Source organism: Scyliorhinus canicula, chromosome 1 (assembly GCF_902713615.1).
Source record: "Scyliorhinus canicula chromosome 1, sScyCan1.1, whole genome shotgun sequence".
NCBI classification, from domain to species: Eukaryota; Metazoa; Chordata; class Chondrichthyes; order Carcharhiniformes; family Scyliorhinidae; genus Scyliorhinus; species Scyliorhinus canicula.
This window is the reverse complement of record NC_052146.1, coordinates 39,058,110-39,071,442: the sequence shown is the minus strand read 5'-3', so window position 1 is coordinate 39,071,442 and position 13,333 is coordinate 39,058,110. Positions and strand designations below refer to the sequence as shown.

Below are 13,333 nucleotides of genomic sequence, written 5' to 3'. Positions count from 1 at the left end.
CCGCAACAGCCAATCAGTGTATCCGCTCTTCTGCCCTCTGCAGGATGCTTGCCTTCACTTGAACACGGAGGGTGTCTGGCTCAGGTCCACCTTCTGGATACAGTGACCACAATACACTGATGCAAATTTTCCCTGCAACAGCCAATCAGTGTCTCCGCTCTTCTGCCCTCTGCAGGATGCTTGCTCACTTGAATACAGAGGGTGTCTGGCTCAGGTCCACCTTCTGGATACAGTGATCACAATACACTGATGCAAATTTTCCCCGCAACAGCCAATCAGTGTCTCCGCTCTTCTGCCCTCTGCAGGATGCTTGCTCACTTGAATACAGAGGGTGTCTGGCTCAGGGCCACCTTCTGGATACAGTGACCACAATACACTGATGCAAATTTTCCCTGCAAGAGCCAATCAGTGTTTACGCTCTTCTGTCCTCTGCAGGATGCTTGCCTTCACTTGAACACAGAGGATGCCTTGCTCAGGTCCACCTTCTGGTTACAGTGACTACAATGCATTGATGCAAATTTTCCCCGCAACAGCCAATCAGTGTCTCCGCTCTTCTGCCCTCTGCAGGAAGCTTGCCTTCACTTGAACATGGAGGGTGCCTTGCTCAGGTCCACCTTCTGGATATAGTGACTGCAATGCATTGATGCAAATTTTCCCCGCAACAGCCAGTCAGCAGCTCTGCTCTATTACCTAATTCCTAAACCCCACTTTAACTTGCCCCACCCTCTACAGACACGCACAAGACAGACAAACGCAAAAGAGTGGAAAGGGGTAAAAGTCATAAGTAAAAGGAAAAGTATTTTTTCAAATTTTCTTTTGGCATACCTTCCTTTACAGCAAGTTTGCAAGTTATTGTCTCTGTTTGCAACCAGTAATGGGCATCTCTGTGGATTAATTCATTCAGGTTTTCTGTAGTTTAGAAATGTAGTACTCAAAGCATTTCTGGAGAGACACTTTACTTCTTTTAAAACTTTGCTTTCAGTTCATGCTTTGTATAAAGGCCTCTGTAGTTTCAGCAATATAACACCCACAAGCTTTCTGGAGAGAGAGATAGAACTCAGAGCAGCTTTTCTGGAAAGAGTTAGCTGGATCTTACTTCTATGTTGCATGAATCAGAAAAACGAAAAACTCCTTGTGACTCTGAAAAGCATTCCACTGGGATAGGATCGAATAACCACCTGTGATTGGACAGAGTACAGTCTTTTGGACTAATTAATTGGCTATCAGTTAATCAATCAAACCAAGTCCCACCTATCTCTCTCCCTAGAGCCGACAAGTCTGCAACTCCTGTTTGAACCAGCTCAGGCTGGCAGAATGATCCCACCTGTAACTTCTCAATTTCTTCTGCTTGTATTAAAGACACATGTCCATTAATCATCCGTGGATCAACAAAATAAAAGAAAAGGGAATGTGGGAGGTTAGAATCATGCCCAGGAGCAACATGCCTATTTTGTAACCTGTTCAGATGTAGTACTAATAAACAAGTGCTAAGCAGATGGCACAGTATGTCTACAGTCCGTCTAAGAACTGAGTCCCATGTCTAGAGTTCACAGGTAAAAGGGCCAGGATCACGATATAGCACTGGAAGCCTTAGTGCTGAAGGTCGATACTAGGAGAGACACCATGGTTCTGTGAGGGTTCAAGGGGCCCTCAAAGATTACCCTCAGAAAGGATTGAGAGCAGGTGACCAGAGAGGTCAGTATCTGGACCTGAGGACCTGACAGAAGTGCTGCAAGAAGTTTGATGTCTTCAGAATGTTGGTCATAGTCACTGAATGCATCTTCAGATGATACCTTCTACCCGCCACTCCACCAGCCTCACATTTCTCCACACACCATCCTCACATAATTCACCTTAGCATTCCCGAATCAAATCTATATCCAGATACTCCACCTCACTCCCACACCTAGCTCCTGCTGCTTCTCTGTGGCTATTTAACTGTGGTGGATAGATTACCGAAACATAATGCCACATAATCACTTGGATTGTTATGTGTCTTACAAGACGAGGTGATATTCAATAGAAAACAGCAAAGCAGAACAGAATTCCTTCATCTCTGGAGGATCGGCTTTCCGTATTATAGGCCGATGGCTTCGGGAATTGAGGAATGCACTATGTTCCTGTCTTACAACTCCTTCACAACTCCTACACAACTCCTACACAACTCCTTCACAACTCCTTCACAACTCCTACACAACTCCTACACAACTCCTTCACAACTACACAACTCCTTCACAACTCCTTCACAACTCCTACACAACTCCTTCACAACTCCTTCACAACTCCTACACAACTCCTTCACAACTCCTTCACAACTCCTACACAACTCCTACACAACTCCTACACAACTCCTACACAACTCCTTCACAATTCCTTCACAACTCCTTCACAACTCCTACACAACTCCTTCACAACTCCTTCACAACTCCTACACAACTCCTACACAACTCCTACACAACTCCTACACAACTCCTACACAACTCCTACACAACTCCTTCACAACTCCTACACAACTCCTACACAACTCCTTCACAACTCCTACACAACTCCTACACAACTCCTACACAACTCCTTCACAACTCCTTCACAACTCCTACTCAACTCCTTCACAACTCCTTCACAACTCCTTCACAACTCCTACACAACTCCTACACAACTCCTACACAACTCCTACACAACTCCTACACAACTCCTACACAACTCCTACACAACTCTTCACAACTCCTACACAACTCCTACACAACTCCTACACAACTCCTACACAACTCCTTCACAACTCCTACACAACTCCTACACAACTCCTTCACAACTCCTACACAACTCTTCACAACTCCTACACAACTCCTACACAACTCTTCACAACTCCTACACAACTCCTACACAACTCCTACACAACTCCTACACAACCCCTACACAACTCCTACTCAACTCCTTCACAACTCCTTCACAACTCCTTCACAACTCCTACACAACTCCTACACAACTCCTACACAACTCCTACACAACTCCTTCACAACTCCTTCACAACTCCTACACAACTCCTACTCAACTCCTTCACAACTCCTTCACAACTCCTACACAACTCCTACACAACTCCTTCACAACTCCTACACAACTCCTTCACAACTCCTACACAACTCCTACACAACTCCTTCACAATTCCTTCACAACTCCTACACAACTCTACACAACTCCTTCACAACTCCTTCACAACTCCTACACAACTCCTACACAACTCCTACACAACTCCTACACACCCCCTTCACAACTCCTACACAACTCCTTCACAACTCCTACACAACTCCTTCACAACTCCTACACAACTCCTACACAACTCCTTCACAACTCCTACACAACCCCTTCACAACTCCTACACAACTCCTTCACAACTCCTACACAACTCCTACACAACTCCTACACAACTCCTTCACAACTCCTTCACAACTCCTACACAACTCCTACACAACTCCTTCACAACTCCTTCACAACTCCTACACAACTCCTGCACAACTCCTTCACAACTCCTACACAACTCCTACACAACTCCTTCACAACTACACAACTCCTTCACAACTCCTTCACAACTCATTCACAACTCCTACACAACTCCTACACAACTCATTCACAACTCCTTCACAACTCCTACACAACTCCTTCACAACTACACAACTCCTTCACAACTCCTTCACAACTCCTTCACAACTCCTACACAACTCCTTCACAACTCCTACACAACTCCTTCACAATTCCTTCACAACTCCTACACAACTCCTACACAACTCCTACACAACTCCTTCACAACCCCTACACAACTCCTACACAACTCCTTCACAACTCCTTCACAACTCCTACACAACTCCTTCACAACTACACAACTCCTACACAACTCCTACACAACTCCTTCACAACTACACAACTCCTTCACAACTCCTTCACAACTCCTTCACAACCCCTACACAACTCCTTCACAACTCCTTCACAACTCCTTCACAACTCCTACACAACTCCTACACAACTCCTACACAACTCCTTCACAACCCCTACACAACTCCTACACAACTCCTTCACAACTCCTTCACAACTCCTACACAACTCCTTCACAACTACACAACTCCTACACAACTCCTACACAACTCCTTCACAACTACACAACTCCTTCACAACTCCTTCACAACTCCTTCACAACTCCTACACAACCCCTACACAACTCCTTCACAACTCCTACACAACTCCTACACAACTCCTACACAACTCCTTCACAACTCCTTCACAACTCCTTCACAACTCCTACACAACTCCTTCACAACTCCTACACAACTCCTACACAACTCCTACACAAATGGTTCACAACTCCTAGCTCATATTACCTGGCATGAGGAGCAGACCAGAGGTGGTATGACCATGACCTCTTATTTTCCACCTCCCCTAACCTTCCCCTTCTGAGATTCTGCTTTCAGACACCCATGCTTTGATTGATTTATGTCATTTGATATCATTCACCCAGGTTACGTTTTGGTTTCCAATTGTAGTTTCAGTTTTTGTTGCTATAGAAACTGTGAGCATCAGTTTCCCTTTTCAGTTTCCTTTTCTAGCTAGGGTCTGTCTCAAAAAAAGGACAAGCTTTAACTACCAATTCCATCACAATATTCAATGATTGCAAAATTACAACATAAAACATTGAAGGTTGTGCTCATGAACACACATTCTGCTGTGGGGAAATTCTACTTCAACTTAATAGTGTGGGTGCAAGTGAGTCAAAGCTGCCATGTAATTCTTGGTTGCTAGTCTCACGTGCACGGCACAGGGAAAATAAGAGACGGCTCATTTGGAGCCAGTTTGTAGATGTTTTGTTTTTATGATCCTTTTATATATTCAGGGAAAATAACATCATTATATCAAGCTTACCAACAATGAAATCACACATTTAAGCCACTAATAGCTTCAATTTTACACAGAGCATCCAATAGTTTAAATATCTGGGGCGGGATTCTCCTAGCTGAAATCGCGTCGGTGCGGGGGAGGAGATTGGGCGTCAAACCCGAAATACAGTCCAATGACGCTCCTGCAACCAGATAATCGTGCGTGGTCTATGCAGCATGGGTCAGGGCCATTGACAGAGGCCCCTGCAGCGATTCTCCGACGTAAACTGTCCGTTAAAAGTGTACGATGAACGCCGCACTGATAAAAGATTATTTATTAAGCTTAATCTGAATGGAGCATTGTCCATTAATCTAATACCCATGCACTTGAAATGCCTGCATTCACTAACCAGCTCAATCTGGCCTTTAACCGTATTACCTTATTGGGTGGGTTTTGCGACTTCTCAACCAATGTACAAGCTGAATATCCATTCGCTGGTTAGAAGGAAGATAGATAGGAAGATGCCAGGGAGGAGTTACAGCACAATGTTGAAGAATAGTGAAGTGCAGCATAGTATCACAGTGGTTAGCACTGTTGCTTCACAGCGCCAGGGTCCCGGGTTCGATTCCTAGTTTGGGTCACTTCATTTCAGTGTTAATGTCAGCCTACTTGTGACACTAATACAGATTATTATTATTGATTATTAGAAGTAGTGCAGATCCCAGTTGCTGCTTTATCTTGTTGCAAGAGGAAATGAAGGAACTGAATATTTATTTACCAATATTTATTACTGCTGAATAAACAGAAAGTGCTGAAAAAACGCAGCAGATCTGCGGAACTGCTCTGAAGAAGACTCATATATTGGACTCAAAGCATTACCTCGATTCCTTCTTCCACAGATCCTGTTAGACCTGCTGCATTTTGTTCCAGAACTTTCTATTTTTAATTCAGATTTCCAGCATCTGCCATATTTTGCTTTCACTTTTGAATTTTATACTGCTATGTTCATTCCAATAAACTGTAGAGGTTTGGACACAAATAATTGACAATGCAGTCTCTCTACACAGACACATTTCCTTCACCAGATATAGACAGGTTTTAGCCTTTTTAAGGTGTCTAACTCCATTTGAACATTTCAAACCCCACTCAGCCCATTTCTTTGAAAATTTTATCTGGAGCACAGGCATTCTCTCGCCGAGAGACAAATGTTTACATGTTGGAACATCTTCAGATCTGGCATTTACTTTTCTGCCCTGACATTGTTTAGTTTTGTCTCTCAGTTGGCACAGAACATATCTTGGTCTCATCAATAAAACCTTCCAAGTGACAGGAAGGCCCATGATTCTTTACGCGGCGTTCTGTTTGTTTCAATCAAACCTTAGACAGGAGAGGCACACCCAGGCAGCTAGGAACCAATTCCGGGGTCTTCCCATCTCGGCTAGTGGCCAATCAGGTCATGTGAAGAGGCTAGGAACATGGCTCCTTTTTCCCAGTTGGCCTGGACATGACCACAATCTAGCCAAGGCAAAGAGAAACTGCTTCCGATGGCTGAAAGATTGCTAACGAGCATGGCTATCCATCCAGTTTTAAACTGGACCGTCCACTATCCATGTCAGATTCCTTTATGTCTGGTATGATGTGGCTTCCACTTACCACAGCCAAGCAGTGGCAGGGGCATCTGCTTGTTCCTTTGCCTGCCTTCAGCAACCTGAAACCAAAAGCTTCTTCCTGACTCTCACATTCCGAGGTCAAAGATCTTGTGAGTGCTGAAGGCAGACTCAATGGATTAAAGGTTGTGCGACATTATTCCTCAATCCTTTTTTAAAAAATTAATTTACAGAATGTGACCGTCGCTGGTTAGGCAAGCATTTTATTGCTTATCCCTTGTTGCCCTTCAGAAGGTAATGATGAGCTCCTTTCTTGAACTGCTGCAGTCCTGCGGTGTAGGTACGCCCACCGTGCTGTTAGGGTGGTAGTTCCAGGATTTTGAGCCAGTGACAGCGACCTATTTCCAAGTCAGGATGGTGAGTGACTTGGAGGGGAACTGCCTGGTGGTGATGTTCCCATGTCTGCTGCTCCTGTCCTTCTAGATGGTAGTGGTTGTACATTTGGACGGTGCTGTCTAAGAAACCTTGGTGAGTTCCTGTAGCGCATCTTGTAGATGGTACACAGGGCTGCCACGGTTCGAAAGTGGAGGAGGAAGTAAATGTTTGTAGAAGGAGGAGCAATCAGGTGGACTGCTTAGTTCTGAACGGTGTCGAGCTTCTTGACTGTTTTTGGAGCTGCACTCATCCAGGCAAGTGCTGGGTGTTCGATTACACTCCTACCTTGTGCCTTGTAGATGGTGGACAGGGAACCTGGAGGTGGGTTACTTGCTGCAGGATTCCTAGGCTTTGACCTGCTCTGGTTGCCACAGTATTTATATGGCTAGTCATGTTCCATTCCTGGTCAATAGTAATGCCCAGGGTGTTGAAATGATGTGTGATAGTGGCAACATCAAATAGGAAGAAAAATTAATAATAATGGGTCGGACAAGCTGTTTTATGGAAACAAAATCCATATTTTATGTTTAACAGTTTCTTTTAGCACAAGTGCTGCGCTCCAAACTCAAAATAAGATGCCCCATAAATTCACCTGAGAGTGAAAGTGAAAATAATGATTAAAAAAATTAACTGTGTTTTAATCTTTCCGAAAGGCAGTATTACAACATGTTAAATAATGTAATTGTGGGTTTAGCAGCATCATGAATTATTCCTGCAGTCTTTTGTGGGGTTCCTCATATTTTGAGCTCCGGGCAGCACGGTGGCACAGTGTGTTAGCCCTGCTGCCTCACAGCACTGAGGTCCCAGGTTCGATCCTGGCTCTGGGTCACTGTCTGTGTGGAGTTTGTGTACTCTAAATTTATTTTTAAAATATATTTTGAGCTCCTTTGATGTCTCTACTTTGTCAACTTGTTGGCTTCACTTGTACTGACAAGTTCCTCAGACCGAAGATTCTTTAGAACATAGAACAGTACAGCACAGAACAGGCCCTTCGGCCCTCGATGTTGTGCCGAGCAATGATCACCCAACTTAAACCCACATAACCCGTATACCCGTAACCCAACAATCCCCCCATTAACCTTACACTACGGGCAATTTAGCATGGCCAATCCACCTAACCCGCACATCTTTGGACTGTGGGAGGAAACCGGAGCACCCGGAGGAAACCCACGCACACACGGGGAGGACGTGCAGACTCCACACAGACAGTGACCCAGCCGGGAATCGAACCTGGGACCCTGGAGCTGTGAAGCATTGATGCTAACCACCATGCTACCGTGAGGCCCCCTTTCTGAAGGCAGACTTGCAAGCAAAGGTCATAGGGGATAGAAATTATACGCTTTGGTGTGAATTTAGTTATTACCTTGTCCTCATTTCCTGCCAGATTGCCATCATCTTAAGGTTGGTTTACCCACAGGACGAAACTATCCAATCAGAAACTTGCTAAGCAGGATTTGCATTGCAAGCCTATTTGCACATAACAGTGCAAACAGTGCCAATCCCTGTCTGTGCCGATACATCAAGTGAGTTGTGGGGATTATTTTTCATTTGCATCTTGCCAGCAGTTCTGAATGCCCAATGAAATTCTTTCACTTGAATTTACTGCCATTCATACTGTAGTTGAAGAACATACTTCAGAAATAAAAGTAAAAACATGATGAAGAAAGAAGAGGCATAGAGAAAAATTGTATTCTCCATTGTAGTTCCTGGGGTTAAAAACTGGAATTCTTTAACAAAAACAATTGCTGAAATATGTTTGTATTTGGAATTAGTTCACAGTGGTTGAATTAGAACTGTGAGAGAATTAGAAAGCTGTTTCCTCACTGCTCATCAACCGTATAAAATGAGACAGTATGTGTGTGGACTTGCCTTGTTCACACACAGGGGACTGTAACATTCCACATAATGTGTCTGAGTAATATTGTTAGAAGAAAAGACCGATCGCTGATTTCTCAGAAATCAAAATGTCAAAAGGACAGTATTTTAAGTACCAGTGACATCACAGGCACTGTCACACCATCTAAAGTATTTTGTCAATGTGTAGGAATGTACAACACTTGATAGCAAATTGTCATCAATGCAACGTGGCAAAATTATTTCCCAACACTTGCACTCGCCCTTGATCATGGCGTTTTGGAAAACTGTTTAGTTGGCCATGATAAAGTACTCTTTGGCCCATCAGGGTCATGCCTGCCATAAACCAGTACACGCTTCCTCATACAAAAGCAAACTACTGCAGATGCTGCGCATCTGAAACAAAAACTGAAAATGCTGCTAATAGCAGCATCTGTGAAGAGAGGACCAGAATTGAAGTTTCATCAGGACAGGATAAAATTATAAATGTAATAATTTTCAAATAAATGTGGGAAACAGGGGAGGAAGGGACAAATGAGAAGATCTGCAGTAGGGTGGAAGGCAGGAGTGATTAAAAGAGAAAAATAATGATGGCAAAAGGAGCTGATAATGTGACAATTTAAAAATAGCAAAGATGGGTCTGGAGGAGCAGGAATTGATGAAATAATAATAATCTTTATTGTCACAAGTAGGCTTACATTATCACTGCGATGAAGTTACTGAGAAAAGCCCCTAGTCGCCTCATTCCGGCGCCTGTTTGGGTACACAGAGGGCGAATTCAGAATGTCCAATTCACCTAACAAGCACGTCTTTCGGGACTTGTGGGAGGAAACTGGAGCATCCGGAGGAAACCCACGCAGACACGGGGAGAGCGTGCAGACACGGCACAGACTGTGACCCAAGCCGGGAATCGAACCCGGGACCCTAGAGCTGTGAAGCCACAGTGCTAACCACTGTGCTGCCGTGCCGCCCATGAAGGTGGCAGGATTCCCAACACCTGCAGTCTTGGGAGAAAAAAAGGCAGTGATTTTGAAATTGTTAAACCGGGTGGGCCAAAAAGTGCCTAATTGAAAGATGAGGCTCTGTTCCTCAGGATTTCATTGGGTTACTCTAGATGCATAGGAGACCAAGGACAGAGAGGTCAGAGTGGGATTGGGTTGGAAAGTTAAAATAACAAGTGAGAGAAAGTACAAGGTCAAGTTTGTGCACCCCCCCCCCCCCCCCCCCCATCAATGCTTGCTCTCCCCAATGTAGAGGAGATCAAATTGTGAACAACAAATACGGGCTAGTAAATTGAAAGAAATACAGGCCTGAGCGGAAGTGGAAGCACTACCATGGAGAAATGAATAGCTCGTGATCCCGTCAGCTCCCAGCACATTTGTTGGTATTCTTCAGATATTTCAGGAAAGTGACACTGGCAACAGTTTGAGACACACATGGAAGTTAAATAGCTATCTGGAAGTGCTAATGTTGGTTTTGTACCAGTGAGTTGTGGAGATCCTGGAACTCGCTATTGTAAATGGTGGAGTTAACATAACAAAAGTAAAACTAAACTTCCCAGGGTTGGCAAAGCAGAAACTGCCTGGGCATTATCTCTGCATTGATACAGAAGCAAAATCCTGTGGATGCTGGAAATCTGACATTAAAACCTGCCGAGTATTTCCTGCCATTTCTGTTTTTATTACTGCTGCATTTTTTGTTCATGCCGGGCTACATTCCAATGCAGAAATATCCTTGGCACAATTTACAGAAATATATCAGTTGTTTATTCTGCTCTCGAGTGTAGCTACTTGCACAAATCAGGCTTGAAATGATATGGAGCTGGATGTAGGAGTCATAAGTTGAAATTTGCAACTAGTTGCCATGTTTAATTAACCAAACTCTGAATTTTTATATCACAACACAACTGTGACGGCTACTGTAGCTTCTAATATCTTAGCTTACAAAATCACACCTGTAAAAACACTGAGTGAATGCGCATCATATTTTAATGTCTATCTGAAGCCAATAATTACCCTCTATCCTGATGTAAGTTTAACAAAAACGATTTGAAGAAACTTTGCTTGCAAATGTGCCAGTTCACACTGTGGCAGTTATTTTCAGTTTAGCTTTCTCTTGAAGTTGTGATCATTCTGTACAAAATGATAAATCATTTATTTTCTAGAACCAATTATTCCTGCTTGCCTTGAGATAAAGAGCATTATTTTACAGCAGTTTCGCTAGCACTGCTCGACATCTTAAACTTAAGTGGTTTCACTTCCTCTTATTCATAGCAGAAAGTACTTAGCGGCTTTATTGAAACAAAGGGCGGAATTGTCCGCTCCCGGGAAAAATCGGGAGGGCCGTCGTGAACTCGGCCGAGTTTCACGATGGCCTCGGAGGCCGCTCCTCGCCCCCTATTCTCCCCTCCCGGCGGGGCTAGGAGCGGCGCTCCGGAACTATCGGGCGGTGTGCCGAGAGTGACACGACGGCGGCGCCTATGTGACGTCAGCCGCACATGCGCAGATTGGCCAGCTCCAACCCGCGCATGCGCGGCTGACATCACGATGGCTGGCAGCTCGAACCCGCGCATGCACGGTGCCCGTCTTCCCCTCAGCTGCCCCGCAAGACGTGGCGGCTTGATCGTGTGGGGCGGCGGAGGGGAAATAGTGCGTCCGATTGAGGCGCCGGCCAGACGATCGGTGGGCACCGATCGCGGGCCTGTCCCCTCCCGAGCACTGTCGTGGTGCTCATTCCCCACCAGGCCCCCTACAAGCCCCAAAACGGGGATCTCACGGCGATTTCATGATGGCAGCGACCAGGTGTGGTTGCCGCCGTCGTGAAACGGTCAGGAACGGCAAGGCCGCTCGGCCCATCCGGGTCGGGGAATCGCCGGTCGCCGTAAAAAACAGCGAGCGGCGATTCTTCCGAGCGGGGGGTGGGGTGGGTGGGAGAATCGCGGGGGGCGCCAGGGGGTCATGAAATTAGTCGGGGGGGGCCCTCCCGCGATTCTCCCATCCAGCGTTGGGAGCGGAGAATCGCACCCATAGTACCTTTTTTCAATTAAGGAGAAATTTAGCATGGCCAATCTACATACGCTGCACATCTTTTGGAATTATGGAGGTGAGACCAACACAGACAGGGAGAGGATATACAAACTCCACACGGGCAGTGACCCGGGGCCAGGATGGAATCCGTGTTCTCAGTGCCATGAGGCAGCAGTGCTAACCATTGCACCACCTTGCTGCTGCTAGTACTTTACTGCTTTTGGCATGGTGAGGAACTGTCAATCATAGCAAGAGTGTTTATCAAGACTGTGGTTTGGCGCTGGGGATGCTGTATTCTCCACCTGATTACGGTGTCGGAAAATGGAGAACCCCCCCCCCCCCCCCCCCCCACCAAAGATCTTGCTGTCTGCCTCACCATTATCATGCATTGAATATGTTGAAAGGTGCTGTTGCATGATAGGTACAAGCCAAACCCAATGCAGAATGTTATGTCATTTCAAATGTAAGTTTTGCCAGAAGTGGTTTTAAGATTCTCCTTTTTGTTTTATTTCCAAAGGACCTCAATCTCCAACCAATGCATCGGTGTTGCCGTTTTCTGTCCATCGTTGGAATTCAGAACCCAGTCTTGCTCACCTAGGTCCTTCCAACTGCAACATATCGGAAACTCTTTTTTCCAGGCCAGCAGCAGAACAGGTATTCCACACGGTGCCCCCACCTGAGGAATCTATTGCTGGCTTGCAGCCAAGTGGCTCAGAGGTTGTACCAACAAGGCGCCAACGAGACTCAGACTATGAAATGGAATCGGCTGCCAGAGGTCATTCACGGGCCATTGACAATCAGTATATGTTTCTTTGATCCGATGCTAAAGACAAGCAGGTGTACACTGGTGAAAGTGTACCGGATTAAAATTATTTCACTGAAACATTTTCAGGTTTCCTTAAAAAAAACTGAATGTATTTCTGTTTCAAAGTGGGGCAGGAGGTAGGGGTGGGAAACCTTCACAGCAAATGCACGTTTGCTTTGAAATGGATCTCTTCTACTATTAGGCCTGTTAAAGGGCCTGTTTACAGCATTTAGTTGTATAGCTTCATTTTTGCTTTCCCTTAAATTAGATGGGGGAAATGGTCATTGACAATTTACAAAAGGCCTATGTAAAAATTGTATATGAATTGAACATAATGTTTAAGCATATTTCTTTATATATCTGTTTATTTGCATTAACATTTCTAAAATGATTCTATGAAATACTTTAACTTAATTGCTTAAATACAGTAATGCACCATGATTTTAAAATGGTCATTATTGCTTGCTGCATTTAAAAACAAGTTTGCAACCATTTGCTGGATTTCCAAGTCCCAACTAAAGTAGATTTCAGTATTTAGTTCTTCATTTTTTTCTGTGATTTTGCTTCCTCACTTAAACGCTTAACTGACAGTTCAGGTATGTGATTTAGTAACTCCAGTATTAAAGCAGGAATGTGAACACTAAGGTGATCTAATTTGGGGAATTTACTGAAAATGACAGGGTCCAACCTGATGTCGACTTCTTCTTTGTGGAAGTTGCAGACATTTCCCCCATTGTGGGATTAGG

The 13,333-nt window shown here is 44.7% G+C and overlaps 1 protein-coding gene across 5 annotated transcripts in view; it reads left to right on the top strand.

The window, feature by feature from the left end:
- Positions 1 to 13,120, top strand: part of sh2b3 (SH2B adaptor protein 3) — a 242,067-nt gene extending 228,947 nt beyond the window's left edge. For all 5 annotated transcript variants that reach the window (XM_038787557.1, XM_038787581.1, XM_038787483.1 and 2 more), the window contains exon 8: positions 12,300 to 13,120. In XM_038787557.1, the coding sequence (XP_038643485.1) occupies positions 12,300 to 12,598 (299 nt within the window). In that variant the 3' untranslated portion in view covers positions 12,599 to 13,120. The remainder of the gene's footprint in view (positions 1 to 12,299) is intronic.
- The last annotated feature ends 213 nt before the right edge of the window (positions 13,121 to 13,333 follow it).